The sequence below is a fragment of the Leuciscus leuciscus genome (genome assembly GCF_965113295.1).
Source record: "Leuciscus leuciscus genome assembly, chromosome: 2".
Taxonomy (NCBI): domain Eukaryota; kingdom Metazoa; phylum Chordata; class Actinopteri; order Cypriniformes; family Leuciscidae; genus Leuciscus; species Leuciscus leuciscus.
Window position 1 is genome coordinate 26,070,987 of NC_138726.1, and position 20,808 is coordinate 26,091,794.

At 39.4% G+C, this 20,808-nt stretch overlaps 1 protein-coding gene across 5 annotated transcripts in view; it reads left to right on the forward strand.

The window, feature by feature from the left end:
* crtc3 (CREB regulated transcription coactivator 3) overlaps positions 1-20,808 on the forward strand; it is a 48,957-nt gene that overhangs the window by 23,482 nt on the left and 4,667 nt on the right. For 2 of the 5 annotated variants that reach the window (XM_082160276.1, XM_082160275.1), the window contains 11 exons: positions 3,645-3,707; positions 4,299-4,402; positions 12,291-12,329; positions 12,921-13,006; positions 15,449-15,498; positions 15,593-15,810; positions 16,532-16,797; positions 17,918-18,031; positions 18,612-18,851; positions 20,184-20,267; positions 20,368-20,563. In XM_082160276.1, the coding sequence (XP_082016402.1) occupies positions 3,645-3,707; positions 4,299-4,402; positions 12,291-12,329; positions 12,921-13,006; positions 15,449-15,498; positions 15,593-15,810; positions 16,532-16,797; positions 17,918-18,031; positions 18,612-18,851; positions 20,184-20,267; positions 20,368-20,563 (1,460 nt within the window). The remainder of the gene's footprint in view (positions 1-3,644; positions 3,708-4,298; positions 4,403-12,290; positions 12,330-12,920; positions 13,007-15,448; positions 15,499-15,592; positions 15,811-16,531; positions 16,798-17,917; positions 18,032-18,611; positions 18,852-20,183; positions 20,268-20,367; positions 20,564-20,808) is intronic. The other 3 variants (XM_082160277.1, XM_082160278.1, XM_082160279.1) reach the window with 3 other exon arrangements.

A 20,808-nucleotide genomic window follows, 5' to 3' on the forward strand; every position in this document is an offset into this window, starting at 1 on the left:
TTATTACAATATCATCAAGCTCTGCGATCTTGAAATGCGGATATCGCGCGCGCCATATAACCAACAGGAAAACGGTTATCCAAATAACAAAGACGTGTACAACACTCGCGTTACAGTGTGTGTATTCACACACATAAACTGCATAGCTAATGTTACAGCCATATTCTACGTGTAAAATCTAGGTAACGTTAACCATAAACAGTAAAGCAACACACTTATATATCATTAGTTGACTTACTTGTCCGAGGTGTGTAGCTGAGCCAAAGAGAGTGATCCAGACTTTAGTTTCAGACGTTCAGCAAGCCCAGCTCTGTATTGACCCTTCGGTGTTCATTTGTACATCCAATTATTGAGCAATTGTTATGCTTCGCTCGCTCAAAAGCCATGATATCTCTCGTGGACAAACTAAAATCGCGCGCGCGTTCCTACTTCCTAGCTCATTTTCTCATGGGCGGAAAATCTCTGGGCGGGCAAAGCAGAGACAGGAGAGGTAACATTTCCTCCTTATGACGTCATAAGGAGGAGATTCAAGATCAGCGCGTATGAACCTCCATTTTCTCAAAGGCAGAGAAAGATAGCAAAAGCTCGATTTACACCGATTGAAATTTTTAGAAACTTGGGGACCATATACAGGCTAGGGGAACTCATATTAATGTTAAAAAACCTCAGAAAGTGAAAATTTCATGTCATGGGACCTTTAAGAAACCTGAGAGGTTTCAGTCCCTCCATTGAAATCCTAACTAAAAATGAGTTAAAGGCGTCGTAAAACAATTCCATATTTTTAAAATGCCAATAGTTTCTCAATTTTCTTTATTTACTTTCTGCTTAATGCTTGTTTTGTCTTATTTTAGATCATTTTAAGTTATCTTGAGGCCCCCTAGTGGGCCCCAGCCCCCTGGTTACATTTAATACTCAGTAAAATGAGCATTGGGTGCTGGTATGAGTAGTCTGTAGGGGATTGGTCATGGTTCTCTATTGGTTTAGGAGTGCAGTGGGCAGGTGTTTGGCCAGCAGAGGATGATGGTCCTGATTTACTGGGAGGCCCATCCTAACGTATGCCCTCGAGTAACTGTTTACAGCTCTCTCAACACATCTGTGATGCATTACCTACTGTAGCACACACTGGTTAAGGGTTAATGAGCTGAAAAAGGCGTCACCCTCAGCTCATTAACCCTTCCTTTCCCTTCACCACACAACTTGGTCCAACCAGTGCAGATTTCTGTAGCTTATTCACACAATAACCTGATGTATGGGTGGCGGATGTGTTTTGTGGTCAGTTCACAGGCCTACTCAGTTCTATCACCAGAAAAGGAAATGTAAGAGGACTGAGGTAGTATGTTGCCAATAAAAAGATGTTGTTGGCATTGAAATGGTCTAGAGAAAGAGAGCCCAATACTGTAACATTAATATAAAGTGTTTTTGAGATTTTTATCGTCCATTCGTAACACATTTTTCTTTGGTTATTTTTTGGCACAACACATTCTCAGGTCAAGATAAACATTGTGTGACCCTTCCTGAACTAACGTTAATGTTGTGTACAGTCTGAATCTGTGTTTTAGTGTGCCCCAGAGCTCAGTTGCATCCGTAGGGACGACATCGCTACTATGATACTTTCAGGCTCAGTTCTCCCTGGGCTACAGCTGTCCCTCTGGTGTCTGGGTAAACGCGGGCTGGTTCTGAATCCTAGGCAACATCCATATGTTTCCCTGTGGAGTTCAGCTGGACTGGGTCAGGAACTCAGGTCAGCGTTGTTCTCTTAGTCCCACGCTCTCCCATCCTGGATCTGAGCCTCTGCTCTTCCCAGACAAGACTTCCTCTGGGAGGTTTTCTAGAAAGGCATTCGACTTAAGTGTGATCCAACAGCAATTGGCTTTCATTGAAAAAAATCTCTCCGGTTTTGGTGGTCTGCCTGATGCCAGTTTGAAAACATCTGCTTTTCACGTTGTTTGTGATCAAGGGTCAGATTTAAATAACAAGCTGTTTACAAAGCCGTTTTCTAGTAACTTCCTGATGCATTTCTATTTATGCCATATACTGCTGCCTTTAAACTCTTCTATTTTAAGTCTCCAGCATGGGTGGTCGATAAGCACTGACTTTAGAGCTTCATATGGCATGTGCAGCTAAGCCTTAATGCACTTCAAAGCAAGGGGAACAGACCAGCTTTAAAGAATCATTAGAAAGAAGGACACTTTCAGTTGTCACAAGGAGTATCTTTTTCTCCCTTGAGCATTACATCACCCTAGTGTGGTCTGGCATACTGTAGCATCTCCTTAGCAGCAGAGTGAGCTGCAGGAAATCTGTTTATTATTTCTCTTTATTGTCTTAGTGATAGGAATATGTTAACCCTGTTAGTGGGAACCACAGGCTACATCTGCTGGGCTTCTTACGCATCTACACGGGCGAACGTGGATCATTATACATTCATGTCTTGCACTCGCCGTGAGTAATGGCACCGCTGGGTTATGATATCAATGGCTGCTTTGATAGGCAGTTACAGATATAAAGAAAGAAATATTTTGTTTTAGATACACTACCATTCAAATGTTCACCAAACCTGCATTTGTTTGACCAAAAATACAGAAGAAAGAGTAATATTGTGAAATAGTATTAAATATGAATTAAAAAATAATTGTTTTCTTTTTGAATATAATTAAAAAATGTAATTTATTCCTGTGATGGCAAAGCTGAATTTTCAGCATCATTTCTCCAGTCTTCAGTGTCACATAATCCTTCAGAAATCATTCTAATATGCTGATTTGCTGCTCAAGAAAAAACATTTTTGATTTTGATGTTGATAACAGTTGTTCTTGCTTAATATTTTTGTGGAAACAGTTATACTTTTTTTACGGTTCTTTTGATTAATATAAAGTTCTAAAGAAGAACATTTATTTGAAATTTAATTGTGTGTTTTTTTACATTGTTGTCATTTTTGATCAGTTTAAAATCTGAATAAACGCATTATTTATATTTTTAATAAAAGCAATCTTACAGACCCCAAACGTTCGAACGGTAGTTCATTTTTACAGTGTATGTATGTTCCCTGGAAACCGAACCCATGACCTTGCCGTTGCTAGCACCATGCTCTACCATTTGAGCTACAGGACTAGACTAGAGTCTATTTGGATTTAGGCCTGAAAGAAACCCTTTCTCTCTCCTCGTCACAAACCACAATCTTTAAGGTCACAGAGCCTTTGCTTTTTGTCCCTGAATTACATGGCTGTCACAAAGATTAAGGTTTTTGTGTTGATTGCGTTTGTGGCCAGTAAGATGTATTTGTTTATTTGGTTTAGTCTGTATCCTGATTTCCCAGTGTGGTTACTCTGCTGCAGCGTTGCCTTCGTGTTTCTTTCATTAACCATTAAAGATATTATAGCACTTCTGTTTGCTCTCAGATGTAGCAGATCCAATCTAATTGAAGCAGTAAATCAGTGCTGCACACAGTATTAGACTAACCTGGGGGAATAGGCTCTGATTTCTACGACTCTCTTTACGTTTTCCTGAAGGTGTCACAGAGAAATGTTCACCCTGTTCGCTCTCTTCTTCTCTTTGTCTCTTGCTTGCTCATCCTGCTGTACTAACCCCTGAGCCAGGGCTACAGGTTCAGTACAGTAGTGAGTAACACGTGACTGTTTCCATTTCTAAAGGGAGCAACTGCCATGGACTGAAGAGAAACGACCTGGATTTAGATTAATATCACAGCTTAACAGGTGACCTTTGACCTTTAAATTCCTCTCACAGATCTCCTCTGGACCTGTCTTATTTGTTTTTTTTCCCTCATTATCACCTCCTGCAGATCTCCTTCTCTCGGCTCATTCTCCTTCTTGTGTTTTAGATCTTATTAAATCTGTTTCTTTATCAAGTCTTCATACAAACAGAATGATTTCAAGCAAATCACAGATGCCGTTTCTCTACTTGGCCGACTATTCTCTGTACACTAATATTTCACTGTTCCAAACTAATCCGAACCAGGGATCATTATTTCTACTAATCTGTTTTGTTTTCTTTCCCCATCACCACACTCATTATTGTGACATTAAAACAGGTGTTTTCTTTTTCAATGTCACCTGAGAATGGTTTAATGATCAGACCTGATAAAGGATGTAAAGCAGAGAGAGGCTCTGGAGGACAGTGAAGTGCTCTTGAGAGTGCCGTCATGTATATTTGCTTAATAAAGGCAGTGAGCGAGGGCAAAGGGTCATGTGGCCATGGGTCATGTGGCCATGGCTCAGCTCAGCAATTTTTTTAATGATGGCTCACTGACCGAGCTGTTTTTCCTCCATCCTTCCCTTCTCCCACAGAACAAACTCTGACTCAGCTCTGCACACCAGCGCCATGAGCCCAAACCCACAGGATCCTTTTGGCATGAACCAGCAGATGGGCAGAGGACCTCCTCAGCGGAACGGTGAGCTCGGCTTCCTCCCTCTAGGCCTGTTTACATACTAATTTTGAGCCAATTTAATACCTACACAACCATATTCTAATCATTTTTATTGTGTGGCATAACAGTGTGGTTGAAACAAAATTGCACAGGGGTCAAATGGATTGCACAATGTCAGGCATGGATGATAAATCAATGATTTTATAGCAGACCCAAATCAAACCATTGCACCCGTGGTGCAGCATGTTTGCATGACACAGCTGGAGCTCACTGTCATGATGTTTATCCAGTTGTCTTGGTTACAAACGCAGACATTTCAGATGGTATGCTGAAAATGGTTGACAATTAGCTCGGCCCAGTATGCTTTTAAAGGATGTTCCCTCTACCATTATTTTTCTGTGATTTCTAGAGCTCTCGTAAACAAATTGATGTACATCCCCATGAGCTTTACAGATAGTCTGGCTCATCCTCCCCTAAAAAGACAGATAGCCAGAGTTCACATACACGTTCTGCAGTGAAGATGTTTGTAAGACTATAGGATTATGTCATAGGGCGGGATAATCTTCCTCCTTTCTGCATTAGCAGTGAAAGTGTTTCATCATTGTATTAGTTGAAGTCTGGCAAAGAAATTTGTGGCTGTGCCAATACAATAATACGATAAATCTTTTTTTTCATGATATTGCATCAGCATTTCACTTTTATTGAATCATGGATTCATTGAATCAAAAGTACAGTAAACATTTATAATGTAATAAAAAATCCTATTTCAAATACTTTCTATCCATCAAATAATCCTGAAATTTTTTTAGTCACATTTTCCACGAAAATATTACTTGGCAAAACCGTTTAAAACTGATAATAACAAGAAATATTTCTTGAGCAGCAAATCTGCACATTATAAAGATTTCTGAAGGATCATGTGACACTGAAGTAATGGCTGCTGAAAATTCACATTTTAAAATATATTAAAATAGAAAACGGTTGTTTTGCATTGTAATAGTATTTCACAATATGACTGTTTTGATACATTTATTATCAAATGGTGAGCATAAGAGACTTCTTTCAAAGACATTAAATTATCCTTTCTTTTATCTCCATACGAAAATGTCAGTTGACCAGACAGTGATTCATCTTTTCTGTTAAATCATTGGTGTCCGGGGCAGCGTGAGCCCAGAGACTGTAATGTACACCCTGAGTTTATAAATGCTTAGCTTAAAGGTGTGCTTTAAATGAATAGTGCTCATAAATAGCAGTTGAGAATAGTATTCTCACTTGAAATGAAGTAGAGGCTTGAACCATGAAACAGTATTTGATACTTCGCGACTAGGTTTGAGTACCATTTTAATTTTAGCAAATCCGATTCATTTTGATTCCAAAATGGTTAAAAAATAAATGTTCTAATATTTCGTTTATTTAGATATCAAACATATGTATGTCTTTTTGCAAAACATTCTGTTGCAACTGAAAAAAACAAAAATCAGAAGCCTATAGAAAACAGGGCGCAAGTGCTAAATTGATAAAAATGAACCTCATTGGTTCTTGCTTAAGCTCAAACGTGTGTAATATGAGAATGAACCTCATTGGTTCTTGCTTAAGCTCAAACGTGTGTAATATGAGGATGAACCTCATTGGTTCTTGCTGTAGCTCCAACGAGCGTAACGCACTAGAATGAACCTCACTGGTTCTTGCAGAAGCTCAAACGTGCGTAATATGAGTCCCGTAAGTGATTTGCCTTGGCTAATGTATTTACATTTTCTTTGCAAATTTGCTTTAAAAAACCTAGATAAAACTGAGTCTATTATTTGCTGTGGTAATCAGCATTATGTCCCAAAAAAATTAACATTGAATCTGTAACATTCCTGCTCTGTCTTAAGGGCCGTACACACCGGGACGAATATCGGCGCGCGTTATTCGCCAGCGTTTTTCAACGCGTTTTTTGTGTTCACACCCAATAGATTTTCGCTGACGATGAGCCGAGTGAACATGCAAATTCATTCCCTGACATTAGATGGCGCTTAATGTAAAACAGAAATACAATACCACTCCATAACAGTATATACTCTGCAATACCACTCCATAACAGTTCTCTTTTATCAAGATTTTTGTAGTCGCTGTCGCGTTTGTCATATAGTTCTTTATGTTCCGACACCAACGAGACCAGCAGCTCTACATTCATCTTGCCTTGCATCTTCCTCGTCTTATTTCTTCCCGGCAGTGTCTGTCTATGGGCAGTGTAGACGCTACTTGGTACTTGGCGTATATCTTCTTCGCTGTTACGTATGTGTGCTCGGCAAGACCGTTTTGTGTTTGAGCGCCCCCAAGTTGTGTTTTACTGTAACTTCAGAAGCTCCAGACACGTGAGCAAAAGCGGCAATCTCATTGGTCGGATAGTTTTTGACGCGGCGCGTCAAACCAAAAAAATGAACCCGAGGCGTTTAAAAAAAAAAATTACGCTTTTACGCGTGCCGTTTTTCGCGTCGGTGTGCACACTCACATTGGCGCCCTTTGTTTAGTCACGAGGCGTTAAATATCGCCTGCGAAATTCTTTACGGGCGCGGGCCTTTACTCTCTATTGCGCTCTTTCTGTTTATCACTTGCTCTTTTATGAATTGATTTGCACGCATATAGGCTTGAGTTTGCAGCACATCTGCACTGCGTATCCAAGATAAAAGCATCTTTGTGTATCAGACTTGTTTAGTCAATAGGTTTAAAAAAGATAATGAGTGAAGATGTGGAGCAAACTGCGATATGGAGCACTATAACTCAGAAGACTGTCTCTGGCCCAAGGCAGTTGTTTTCACAGAGACACTTCAGTTCAATTTGATAAGAAACTGCTTCATTTAAGGACAATGCAGAAATCATTTATTTAATATCTGTCTGGGAGCTCATCTGAGCTATGTAGACAGTTGACAGTGTGTGGAGGTGTGCAGTGAGGCTCGCGTAATATGAACCTGTACAAACCAGCCTCTCACATGGGACAAAAATTTGTCTCGCTTCCGCTATCACAGTAGTCTCATTCCAAACCTGCCAGCCAACTTGACTGTGTGATGCAACTGTGCTATTCATGTCTAGAGCTCCCAAAAGCATCAAGACCACGTGCCACATTCAACCGCTTGAGTCTTACCCTACTGGGATTTATGATTTGACACCAGCTATAATAAGAACTACTGTTTTTAATGCTCGATTTTTGCTTTTGGATAATTCTTGATAAACGCAATTGTAAATAATGTACTTCACATTAACTTGAACTATGCGTTTTTTTAGGTACTTTTACACTTCAAGATAAAAGTGATGAAACTCAGGACTCAAGCCAGTGTTTTTCTGTTCTGGTCGTCTCTTTCTGTCAGTTATGGCATTGAATGAGACTCTCAGTGAGGGGGAAACGAGGTGTTGACATACTTTTTGTTTGATTCATTGTGCGTCGCAGTTGGGCGTCTGAGACCGGCAGCTTTGCTGAAGTGCCGGAGCTGGTTGATCTGGCTTCGGGCCCACACTGCATCTGTGCTGGGCCAGCATCAGCAGAGGAAGTAGAAAGGAGGTTTGTTTTCCACAGGATCTCTGTGGTGTATGGAAAACAATGCCTCTCCATTGATTCACTTTGCACTTGTGGTCACAGATTTCTCCCGATATACATTTTTTTTGTCTCCTCTTTCTCTTTCCCTTTCCCTTTCATGGGGGGTTCCTTAAAGAGACAGTGCACTCTAAGAAGCTGTTTTCAACTTTCCCTTCTGGAGTTTGTGCCCCGAATTTTCAATGGGTGGAGTGAGTGTGCACTGAGTGAGTCATTTCAATTAATCAAATGTTTGTTCGCTAGATCGATTTAGCAGACTGATCTGAACTGTGCAGCCTATACACTACCATTCAAAGGTTTGTGGTCAGTAAGATAAAAAATAATAATTAATACTTCATTAATTTGATCAAAAGTGAAGATATTTATAATGATAAATATCATTATAATATTAGAAATTTCAAATAAATGCTGATCTTTTGAACTTTGAGTCCTGGAAAAAAAATTATCGCTGTTTTAACAAAAAAATATTAAGCAACTGTACAACTGTTTTCAACATTAGCCCTATTCGCACGGGATAAGGATTACCTGGTGACCTCCTAGTAATTTGTAATAATTGCGGAGGTTGTCCGTGATCTTAATCCTGTGCGAATCGGCCATGTCTGTAATTTGTAAAGTAAAAATTCCCCCGCAAATGACCTACCATATTTCGCCGAGGTCCTGTGATAATATTAGTCCTGTGCGAATCGGCATCTCTGTGATTTGGCAGGGTCGTTTATAATTTTTTTCAAGGTTTTTGTTTCCTGTGCGCTTTTTTATCCATTTTTCGCGAAGAATGGCCATTGGCTGCGTTGGAGTGTTTTGATAGTATTTTGGGTGCTGCATCGCTATACACCATGATACGATACAACTATACAATTTGCAGAAAGGGAAAGCTGAAAACCATCAGAAGAGCAAAAACAAAAATTATGATTAGATGGAGATGGATGACATGTGTAGCATGTGGTAAGGAACATTCTTCTGTTTATGATATATCATACAGCTAGACCTATAATAACGACAAGACATTTCCAAGCAATAGCCATATCCGGGAGATAAGTCAGTAATTTCAAGTAAAATCACAGGCTTTGTTTATCCCGTGCGAATGCGCCACATGAAATTCAGATGTGGGTGGGAAATTTCTAAATCACACGAGGTCCCCAGATAATACTAATCTAGTGCGAATAGGGCTATTGATAATAAATGTGACAAGCAGCAAATCAGCATATTCGAATGATTTCTGAAGGATCATGTGACACTGAAGACTGGATTTATGATGCTGAAAATTCAGCTTTGTATCACAGGAATAAATGACACTAAAATATATTAAAACAGTTGTAATAATATTATTATAAAATTATATTTTTTTATCAAATACAGTAAATGCAGCCTTGATGAACATAAGAGACTATGTTCTAAAACATTAAAGAGGTGGTTGATTATGACTTCACTTTTCTAACTTTAGTTAGTGTGTAATGTTGCTGTTTGAGCAAAGTTCAAAGCAAAGGGAGATATTTTATTTTACAGAAATCGCTTTTTAAAGGTCCCATGACATGAAATTTCCACTTTCTGAGGTTTTTTAACATTAATATGAGTTCCCCTAGCCTGTATATGGTCCCCAAGTTTCTAAAAAAATGTATCGGTGTAAATCGAGCTTTTGCTATTTTTCTCTGCCTTTGAGAAAATGGAAGCTCGACCGGGCTGATCTTGAATCTCCTCCTTATGACGTCATAAGGAGAAATGTTACCTCCCCTTTCTCTGCTTTGCCCGCCCAGAGAATATTTCTCGCCCATGAGAAAATGAGCTAGGAAGTAGAACGCGCGCGCGCGATTTTAGTTTGTCCACGAGAGATATCATGGCTTTTGAGCGAGCGAAGCATAATAATTGCTCAATAATTGGATGTCCAAATGAACATCGAATGGTCAATACAGAGCTGGGCTTGCTGAACGTCGGACAAGTAAGTCAACAAATTATATATAAGTGTGTTGCTTTACTGTTTATGGTTACCTAGCTTCTTACACGTAGAATGTGGCTGTCATGTTAGCTATGCAGCTATGCAGTTACTTGCGCTGATGTAAAGGTAGACAGCATCAAGTTACACACACTGTAACGCGAGTGTTGTACACGTCTTTGTTATTTGGATAACCGTTTTCCTGTTGGTTATATGGCGCGCGCGATATCCGCATTTCAAGATCGCAGAGCTTGATGTAATTGTAATAAGATAAATTACAGACGTTACAGATCTCTCATGAAAAGGCAACAGTAGGTTCGCGTTAGCTACATGATAACTGTAAACCATCCGAATAAAGTACCGTATCCAGACATAATATTTTAAACTAACCATTCGGAAACGTCCTTCTGGAGCCGCTGAGTTGCAACTTCTTCATCCGTTGCTTCTCCATCTGGATCAGATTCTGGGTCAAACTGAAATGCTTGAACGACTGCGTGTCTTCGTGCCATTGCAATATATCCAACATAAACAAACATGCATGATATCGTTGCGCAAGATGGTCAAGGCCACACCCACCCTCCACCTTGCGCTGCCTTTCTCCTCCTCATTAGTATTTAAAGCTACAGACACCGAAACGGCCCGTCTGAAGGAAGCTCATTCTGGGACTGGCTTGTAGTGGCTATAATTCTGCACTAAAGCTGAATTTTTGGAAAGAGATTTCAGATACAGTACTAAGGACCACTAAGGACTATATTAAAGCCTACAAAAAGTAGCATGTCATGGGACCTTTAAGGACTACAACAAACGGCTGGTAGGGACTACAATGAGCTTCTTCATGGGTTAGTTACATCACTAACCCTAAAATTTACATAAACCCCGCCCCGGGAATGCGATTTATAGATTATCATGACAGAATATGCTAATCAATTACTAGAAGAAAGTTAACTCCACATCACATACATAAATTCATCAACTAACCATTCAGAAATGTCCTGTTGCACTCTACGTTGTCACTTTTTCTCGAGTCTCTCCATCTTTGTCCGACTCCGGTTTGAACATAAAACTTTTGAAATTTTCAGTGCGTGTGTGTGAGGTAATCGGAGCTGCTGACACACAAGCTCTTGAAGCTCCGCCATCTGTGCTGGAAGCAGCAGCTCATTTGCATTTAAAGTGACACACACAAAACGGCACGTTTTGCTCACCCTCAAAAAGTGACAATTTTAACATGCTATAAAAATATCTGTGGGGTATTTTGAGTTTAAAGGGCATTATAGGATCCCTTTTAAAACATTTGACCGACTCCAGACTTAGTGTATGTAATGCTGTTTCTTCTACACTCTAGGCAGCAGAGAAGAGTGAAGGTTCTGTGTGCAATAATTAATTACTTTGAATTCTCAAGGCGTGATTCATTTGAGACTTGGAGTTTGGACTCCTGATTCATTTCATCTGGTTTACATAAAAGCTTTCGGTCAAAGTGTTAATCATTTATGTCATTAGTGATGCTTGCTAATATATTCTTACGTCACCAGTGATTAAGTTAGTTATATTAATCATTTTTAGCATAATCCAAACATAAAACAGAGAAACAAAATAAGACGCATTGGAAGAAAGAGGGAAAACACAGAACATCCATCATCTTTGTGTTCATTTATTTTGCACAAATCTGCTTAAACAAACTTGTGCCTTGACTTTTCTCATTTCAAATGTGATAAGACTTTACAGTTTTATTTATGTCACCATCTTTTATATTATTTTAGTCAGTGTCACTATGTTTACAGTTTATATATCCCGTTATATAATCAAGATGCTTTTGTAAGCTGCTGTGTGTACAGGATATTTCGACACTCAAATTCAGATTCTTCCTAAATTATTCTCAAAACTGGCCTTGGTTAAAAAAAACTAATAAAAACTCAACTAAAGTCTATCAACAGTGATGTTCTCCAAACATTGGAAGTACTTTTCAGCTAGAAAAACGAGAATTTTTCCAAATATATAAAATTTGAATTTATTCATACATGAGCACAAATGGAAATGTCTATGTATTGTTTAATGGCCTAGTGACATTTGCATTCTGTGAAGGGGGGCTGACTGCAATGCTGCAGTGTATTGAATGAATATATATATACACTCACCTAAAGGATTATTAGGAATTAATTTCAGGATCTGTTTGATGTAAAAAGCTTGTGTTAATGCATGTCACAAGTGATTTGTGTTAATATATTGTCTGTTACATCAGCAGTGGTTCAATTAGCTACATTAATGCTAAATTGCTGAAAGAAATGTCTCCCTCCAAATATTTTATTTCATTCTCTACTGTCCTAGCTGTGGAAACAGACATTTGTGAATGCAAAATTATTGACTGCTCTTTGATCTAATTGTTCTTTCTCTCTGTATGTGTGTTTGTGGTCGTGCAGCCAGCATGAATGAAGCAGAGGTGGACAATGCTGGAGATGGTAAGTAGTGATGCATGATCATGATTTTCGAGGGCCGATTCCGATTATTTTACAAGCTAATTAGCCGATTCCGATACCGGTTGCCGACCTCCATATTTTTTTATGGCAGGTCGACCTATAAGTGAAGTAAGTGGTAAATGTGTGTTGTCATGCTTGTTGACTCTCCATCAAGTGTTCAGACCTCCAAAAGAAAATTCACCCCTTTAATGATTGCATCAGCTCTCACAATATGACTACTCTCTTGTACTCTCCTGTGATTTGCTGTGGTGGGCTGATGGATGCTGTTGTAGAATAGTTGGTGTCCCCTGTTTGCAGTCCCACTCAGCCTCTCATATAGTTTACCTTAAGATACCTTAATAAATCTCCCTCATTTTTTCTTTTTTTCTGGTGAGTTGTAGGAGGCAGATGGAGTATTTACTTTTACTTTTTTGGTTTTAGTATTTGTAATTAAGCTGTTGAAAATAGAAAATGATATTTTAGTGACTTGAGCAACACCACTGGTGCAATGTGAATATGCATACAGAAAAGGATAGTTACAGGGATTATTTTTGTTATTTATTGTGGGTCTGTTTTTTTTTTCTCTCTCTTCAGTGTTCTCATTTCCCGCTGTCCCTAATGAGGACAATCTACTCGGTGTGAATAAGCCACTGCCCAAACAGTTATGGGAGGCCAAAAAGGTGAGTACATGTCATGAGGACTGTTAATGGATGTTAAATGCAAAATTTAAAAAGTCTTTCTACATCCTGTAATACTGAGTAACGACTCATTTGGGGCCCAAAAAAAATATGATTTGGATTTTGGATCAAAATAGAAGATCTGTGCTTAGACTTATTAGACATTTCACTGACCACTATTACCAACAAAATAAAGAGCTGTGTTCAGTGTAGTTATTTATTCATTTTGTTTAGAAAAAAGGTATCAAGTATTGATTTAAATGAATTGTGTACTCTGTAGGGCTGCTTTTTTTATTTGACATTTCTGTTATCATGTGTTGGTAACAAACTCCCACTAGCTTTCATGCTTGGGGTTGCCAGATGTCAAGAGTTTAAATCCCCCCAAACAGAGCTTTTCTCTCAAAAAGATTTTCTGCCCAGTGTTTTACTTAATCTTCCCAACCTGGCAATTGACCTTTCGCCGAGCCCCGCCCCCCTTAGTTACTGTTGCTACGTCCGACAAACAAATGGTCAAACACGACCAGCGCGACAGATTGCCATGACGGAAAAAGGTATACCCGTGCGTGTCAGTGACCTTTTTTGGAGCAATACCTCCGCGATATCTTCCAGATTGAGGCAAAAAGGGTTACAGTATGCAGTGGAGGCCAGGGATATATTATATAATATAAAAATACGCAATGAAGGAGACACGACTACTATCTACGTCTCTATCGAGGCTAATGCTTACCGGTGTTCATACACATCATTTGTGATTATGACAAAGAACAAGGAAACAAGTGTTTAAAAGCATTGTAAGACACTTTACACTGTTGTGTTTTTGTGTGAAAGAAAAAACTGTCTCTGAAAATAAAAGTGCTGTCAGCAATAATTTCTTATACATGTGTGTTTTTTCGCATAACACGACTAAAATTTTAAATGCTGCAAAACACATGGGAGTTATATTCCCGATGCTGTAGTTTATTTGATCAGTCACAGTATATCATTAATCAAGCTTAATTTGACTTTTCAACTACAATTAGGCAGGTGAACTGAAAGCTTTTACAATCTTTTAGCTAACGTTATAACTTAGGCCTATATCATTGACAAAAGTATGTGGTGCATTTTCTTCCAAAAATGATTTTCTTTCTCAAATTCATGCTTCCAAGTTGACAAAGCACAATAAACGAAATCACACAATAACTGTTTAACCAGACATAGCCTTAATTTGCATCTAACGTTAAATAACTTTCATTGATTGTCTTTCATAATTCACTTACCATAATATTTATTAGGGGGACAACAGATCACAAAAATCGCGGTTGAGACCATAATATTTATTAGTGGGGCAACGGATCATAAAACTCGCGGTTCAGACAATATTATGTTTTTTGAGTTACAGATAGGATCGTTTTTCAGATCAGAAAAACAAAACAAAAAAACCTTTAAGTAGCCATCGATACCACAGCCAGCAGACGTATTTATGCTTCGTAATGTTCGACACATTTAACTGGGAGTGGGGCCGTCCACACTGTTTTATCCATTGTAGGCACCGCTCACGTTGTGTTTTCGGCTTTGGGAATGGAAAGAACACAACTCCTCCAGACAATCTCTCGGGGTATGTAGTGTCCGATTTACAAACGCCATGGGCGCACGCTTCACAATCTTGCTAATGTTTGTCGGACCTGCTCACATAGTAACGGTTGCTATGATGTGTGATTGGACAATGGCCGTTTTGGGGGAGGGGCCGGCGAAAGGTCAATTATTTGCTCAAGTTCTTTCTGAGCTGCAAAAAAGCTTTAATTGACCTCTATATTTTGATTATATTGTTTTGTCTGTTCAATGTTTTGTGCTTTTAAGAAGTATTTCAGAGAAGTAGTAATCAAGTATTTCAAGTTTGCATGAAACAGAAATTGTGATCATCTTTTCTCTCTTATAGTGACGTTTATCCAAGTATTCTTGAATTAGAGAAAAATGTTGAGCATGAGTGCGTGATCCATCAGGAATTATTGGATCATTGGATTGTTAAAATTTGCTACGATTATTTAATGTGACTGACAGGTTACTTGAGGGCCTGAAACTTGGATACCTTATTACTTAGCCCTCACTTCAGTATACACACTATCAGAGCAGAGATGTTGTTATAGGTTCATATTTTAACGGCACAATGTGTTTTTGTCTTTGTTTGGTTTTTAAATGAATCATAAGCATGCATAAATAATTTATAATAAACACTGCAACATTCCGTAAACAAATAGAAATTGTCAGTTTGTCATGTCAAATGTCATGATGACTTTTAACAAATTCTTTGTGCTGTTGATTGCAGAAAATGTAGTATTGATTTGAGAATGATGCCATTTTGTCTTACTAGGTTTAGTGGTACTAATTGATTCTTTGTAGATGGTAGGTTGTTAAATGTATCATCTTCGGTTAGTGTGAACGTTTAATTCACATGTTGCCTGGTTGCAGGTGCAGTCTCTGTCCTCCCGGCCAAAGTCCTGTGAAGTGCCTGGAATCAAGTAAGTCAAGGGAAATTTGTGTGTGTGTGTGTGTTTATTGATATTTGCTGTACATTTAAACATCCTGAAATTGTCTGTCTCTTTTTCTCTGCAGTATATTCCCATCTCCAGAGCAGAATGCTGGTCTGTCTCACTACCAGGGCACGTTAAACACTGGCGGGTCTTTGCCTGACCTCAGTAACCTGCACTTCCCCTCTCCGTTGCCTACTCCGCTGGACCCCGATGAGGCTGGATATCCCAACCTGAGCGGAGGCAGCAGCACCGGCAACCTGCCTGCAGCCATGATGCATCTGGGCATTGGAAACTCACAAGGTCAGTGAGGTTCACTATATCCGGCATAAACAGCCACATTAATACATGTCCTGGTTTTCACACATGCGTAATCTCATTCACGCACAGTCTAAAGATAAAAAGAGCTTTTGTTTGTGACCAAATCGTTATTCAAGGAGTCTCATTTGCTGTTAAAGCATCTCCTGGCTTCAGAAGAGCCTGGCTGAACACTTTAGTCTTTGTTTAATGGCACACTGTAGGCTTACACTGTAGGCGCTTTCTGGGGAATGAATGCCATGTGTTTTCTAAAGGGCCACATCCATGCAGAAGACTACAGCTCTCCTCCTCTCTCGTCCCCCCTTTTTAAATCCATCCGCCATCTGATCGCTCTCTTTGACTTCCATTCTCTTGAGCTTTATTCTTTCCATTCGCTCTCGTGTCTGGGAACAGGGTGTGCTGGGATGTTTCTGCTGCCCGTTTCAGCTGTGCTGCTCGCTCATTGGCTGATCCCCAGAGACACAGGTGACCTTTAACCCCTGAATTGGCTGCTCATAAACGGCTCTTTTCTCTCTCGCTCTCACTGGTCCAGTAACCTGCAGACAATTGCTCAGTGTCTTCTCTGAGGAGTGGACATCAGGACAAGAGCCGGCCTGCACGCAGTGACTCATAAAGCCATTATTGGTTTATCTCGGTTTCATTAAGGCAGTTCAAGAAGAACTTTTGACCTCCGAAGCTGATTATGTCTTGTTTGTTGTCCTCTCAGGGCTGTCATCCTCTCTAAGCAACCCTTCCATCCAGGCGTCCCTCAACAACTCTCAGCTGCACTCATCTCTCAGCAATCCATCGCTCCACACGTCCCTACGTCTCTCCTCGCTGTCCAACCCTCCTCCAACGGGCATGGCGAGTTCACCCAGGAGGCGGCCGGCACCCATTAGTCCTCTGACGCTCTCTCCAGGGGGTGATCAGAGACGAAGCCTGAGTAAGCAGCTCTCCCCGACAATGTCGCCCTCACTCTCTCCGATCACACAGGTGAGAAGGTGCTCATTAAACGCCTCACATAACATCTCACATTCTGCAGTGTTATCTTTTCTCAATATTCATCCAAAAGATCACAGACTTCTTGTATTAAATTGTACAGGGCTCCAGACTGCATCTTGTTAGACTTCACTGGTGTGACTACACATTAAAAAAAAATCTTTCATTTTGCACTACCATTTTCTGCTGTGTGCAACGAATGCTGAAGGGCAAATACTTAGATGTGTGGTGATACAGCACTAACAAATGAACCATGCAGCACAGAACCAATTATCTGCACGGCATGAGTGGATAGCAAAGGTTTGTTTATTGTGAATCTTTGAATAGCGCCCTACTGATCAGTTTTGACCCCGCAAGGCATTGTAACAGATTTCTGTGTTGAATTCAAATGGATGCACTGTGCAACACTCAAATTGATCTGGACCATGTGGTGCAGCCACATGAATTCAACACCAGATTCTCTGCTACAAACTGTGGTAATTCCAAATGGCTTAGAGCTTATATTTATGATTCAAATTCATTATATACTCGTCTGCATGTCGTTCCAAACCCTACTGCTGTTTTTTCTGTTGTACTTTGGGCTGTCTAAAAACAAATTTTTTTTTTTTATTAATTTTTTTTTAACAGTAATTGCAATTTTCAGTTGTAGAGGCTCCATGTTGATTCCTAAAATCCCAAGATTAATCTTATGCTCTGTGCCACTGTTTTCTTTCAGTGTTGACTCTTTTAAACTGGTTATTTTTATGAAATCATTTAACTAGACTTTTTATACTCTTTCATGGGAGTTTATAACTGAAGTTTATAATTTATAATAATTGTACATTGTAGGGCCTGTTTACACCTGGTCACTTCATGTGCTTTCTTTGATCGAATAGCTATCCGATTTGTTAAAACATTGCCATTTACACTTGGCCATATAAATGTGTCTTAGTGGAGTTCACGTCAGCGAAAGCAACATATATGAGCATGATTCTATTTATCATCAGTTAATTTCAAGGTCAAAGACTACAATAAGAGAGAGAGCTGCATCGGGACTTGAAAGATCATTTAGTCCTACTACTTTTTATGAAGATGATTGTGTGTTGAGCTTCAGGATGTGACGCCAAACTTTTAGTTTCATTTGCAGCAGTATGCGCTTGAAGAGATACTCGGCTACTCATCTGCAGAGGGCCATATCTGTGGCAATGTGTGTTGCAGTAGCGATGTCATATCTGGCTACCAGGAGCCGGTAATAACATGCTCTTACACATTTTTTTTGTACCATCTTGGGAGGAGTAAAATTTACATATGTGATTTCAACAACCAAATGCATTTACACTTGTCCAGTTTTATTTGAAATGCGTCTCAAACCACACAAGTGGTTGAGTGATCATTTTTAAATCCATCTCGAAAGTGTTTTGGAGGGTATTTACACCTGGTCTTTTCACAATTGGATAGCTATCAGATCAGAGAAAACACATAAAGTGACCAGGTGTAGTCAGGTGTTTTGTTATAAAAAAGGGTGAAAAGCATCATAAAAATGGTCAATATGACCTGTGTACTTTCAAAGTCTTCTGAAGTCATACAACTTTTTGTGTTTGTGTGATTTTGTGTGTGTGCAGAACAGACTATGAAACCAGGTGTCATCTGTATAACTCAATGCCATCGCTCTCACATTTAAAAAATAAATACAAATCTTTACTTTATTTTGTGGAGCGCTGTGTTTAGAAATATTGCAGCTGGTTTATTGTTCGTTTTGAGAGTAGAGTGTTTCTGGTGCATACCGTAGCCCAGTCAAATGATTTTTATAACTTTCCTGTTCTCTTTAGGGGGTTGCCTTGGACACCAGTAACTTGCCAATGGAACCGCCCCCTCCCTACCCCCATTACCAGCAAACCCAGCAGCAGCAGCAACAGCCTCCCCAGTCCCATCAGTCTATTCAGCAGAGCTCCCAGCATCCAGGGGTGCAGCAGCGACAAACAGGTGGCCAACAGCAGCAACAACAGCACCAACAGCACCAGCCTGTGTCCCCGCTGCAGAACGTCCCACTCGACTTTAATTCCAGCGCTGTGAGTTCCAATTGAAATCAGCTGTTAATAGAGACAGGGCTCTGAGGGGAGAGGCTAATGTTCAGCTGTTTCACAGGCTGGTTATTTTTGGCAGAACAGGAAAACACTGAAACATATTAGGATCAGCCAAGACTGTAGAAACACGTGGCACTATTTCCGGCGCAATACAATGTAAATAATGTCATTCCAATATGAGATTTACAGTCCTGGGGGCCTATACCATGAAGCCGGTTTAGGTGGATAGCCAGGTATGTTTCAGTTTAGTTTGCACCAATCCTGGGTTTTAGGCACCATGAAAGTGGCTCAGATTTTAGCTTTGTTCATCACCACCATAGTAACTTGTCTGGCTTTTAGCAATGATTATTAATTAAAGTTATTTTATATGATTTATATTTTATTTATATTATTATTATACCCCTAATTCATTATTATTATTGTTAAACATGTAGTTTAAATGAACAGGTTTAAATATACAGATATTATGTAATATAAATAAGCATGTCCGAGTCTCTGTATATCTATATATATAATCAACTACATTAACTAACTTCATAACTTTCACTTGCGCTAAATGCATTTATGTTGAATTGCACAGATGGTGAATTGCTGAGATTAGTTGAGTCTTGAGTCAGAAAACCTAAACAATATAAATAAAAATAAATAAAAACTACACAACCACATGTTGTTTGGGAGTTTTCAAGAAAAATTCTCCTCGCTCATCCAAAAACAAACTCCAGCATATTCAGTTGTCAGACACGACTGGAACTTCAAAAGGGACGAGATTATATGGTCAGATGAAACTAAACGAAAAGAGCTGTCTTGCAGCAAACCCAATAGATGGTTTTGGTGCAAACAGGGATACAAAGTGTCCCATGCATGCCCACGGTTAAATATACAGCTGGATCTTTAATGTTGTGGGCCAAATTTTTTGCTGAAAGTCCTGGACATCTTGTTCAGATACATGGTATCATGGATTCTAGCAAATACCAACAGATAAAAAATCTAAACCTGACGCCTTCTGCTAGAAATCTTATAATGGGCAATGGTTGGATCTTCCATCAGGACAACGGATAGAATAAAAGCCATTTAATTGTGTAGCGTGTTTTGGAGAAAAACATTTCTTTTATAAAGAGAACCCCCCCCCAATAATATTATTTTACTTCAATGAAAGGTTCAATTTTTGTGAATTAAAAAGATTAAAAGGATTAACCATGCAGATTTATTTTCACAGGCTTCTTTGTTCATATTTTCCAAGGATGCCAATAATTCTGACCATGGCTTTATATAGTGTGAACATGTTTATAACTTCCTCTTGTTTCTTTTTGCATGCAGCACAACAGCATGGCAGCATTCTTTAACGATCCCTTTATGGAGCTGCAATTCTCCGGACGTCAGTCCAAGTGTTCGTCCTATCAGGTAAACGTATAAGATCCTGCAGTGCACTCTGGTTCCTAAGTTGCTCATCTTTTGTCTTATAAACACTGTAACAAATAAGATGCATGTGTTTAAACCGCAGGATCAGTATAACATGTTGGAGAATGTCATGAGCTCAGTGGCCGGAGGATTCGACCCTTCCTCTAACCTCTACTGCTCCCAGGCTGCCCTCATGGGCTTGGGTGGTAGCCATGGCAACCTGCAAGACCACCATCAGATGAGGCACAACATGCTTTACTCTAATTGTGGAGGAGGAGTGCCCAACATCATCCTTACAGGTACAAGCTCTGATTAAAAAAAATGAGTCTCTTTCATCTCATTCATGGACCATTGTTTTTATGTAACTGGCAATAAAAGGGAAATGGGAATAGCAAGGAAATGTCACTTTCAAAAGATATCCTAGTTGATTATCACTTAGTCGTCCAACAGCTGTTTAGTTTATGTAGTAAAAAAAACAAACAAAAAAAAAACCTTTCTTAGGTATACACCATTCAAAAGTTTGGGGTATGTTTTTTTAACTTTT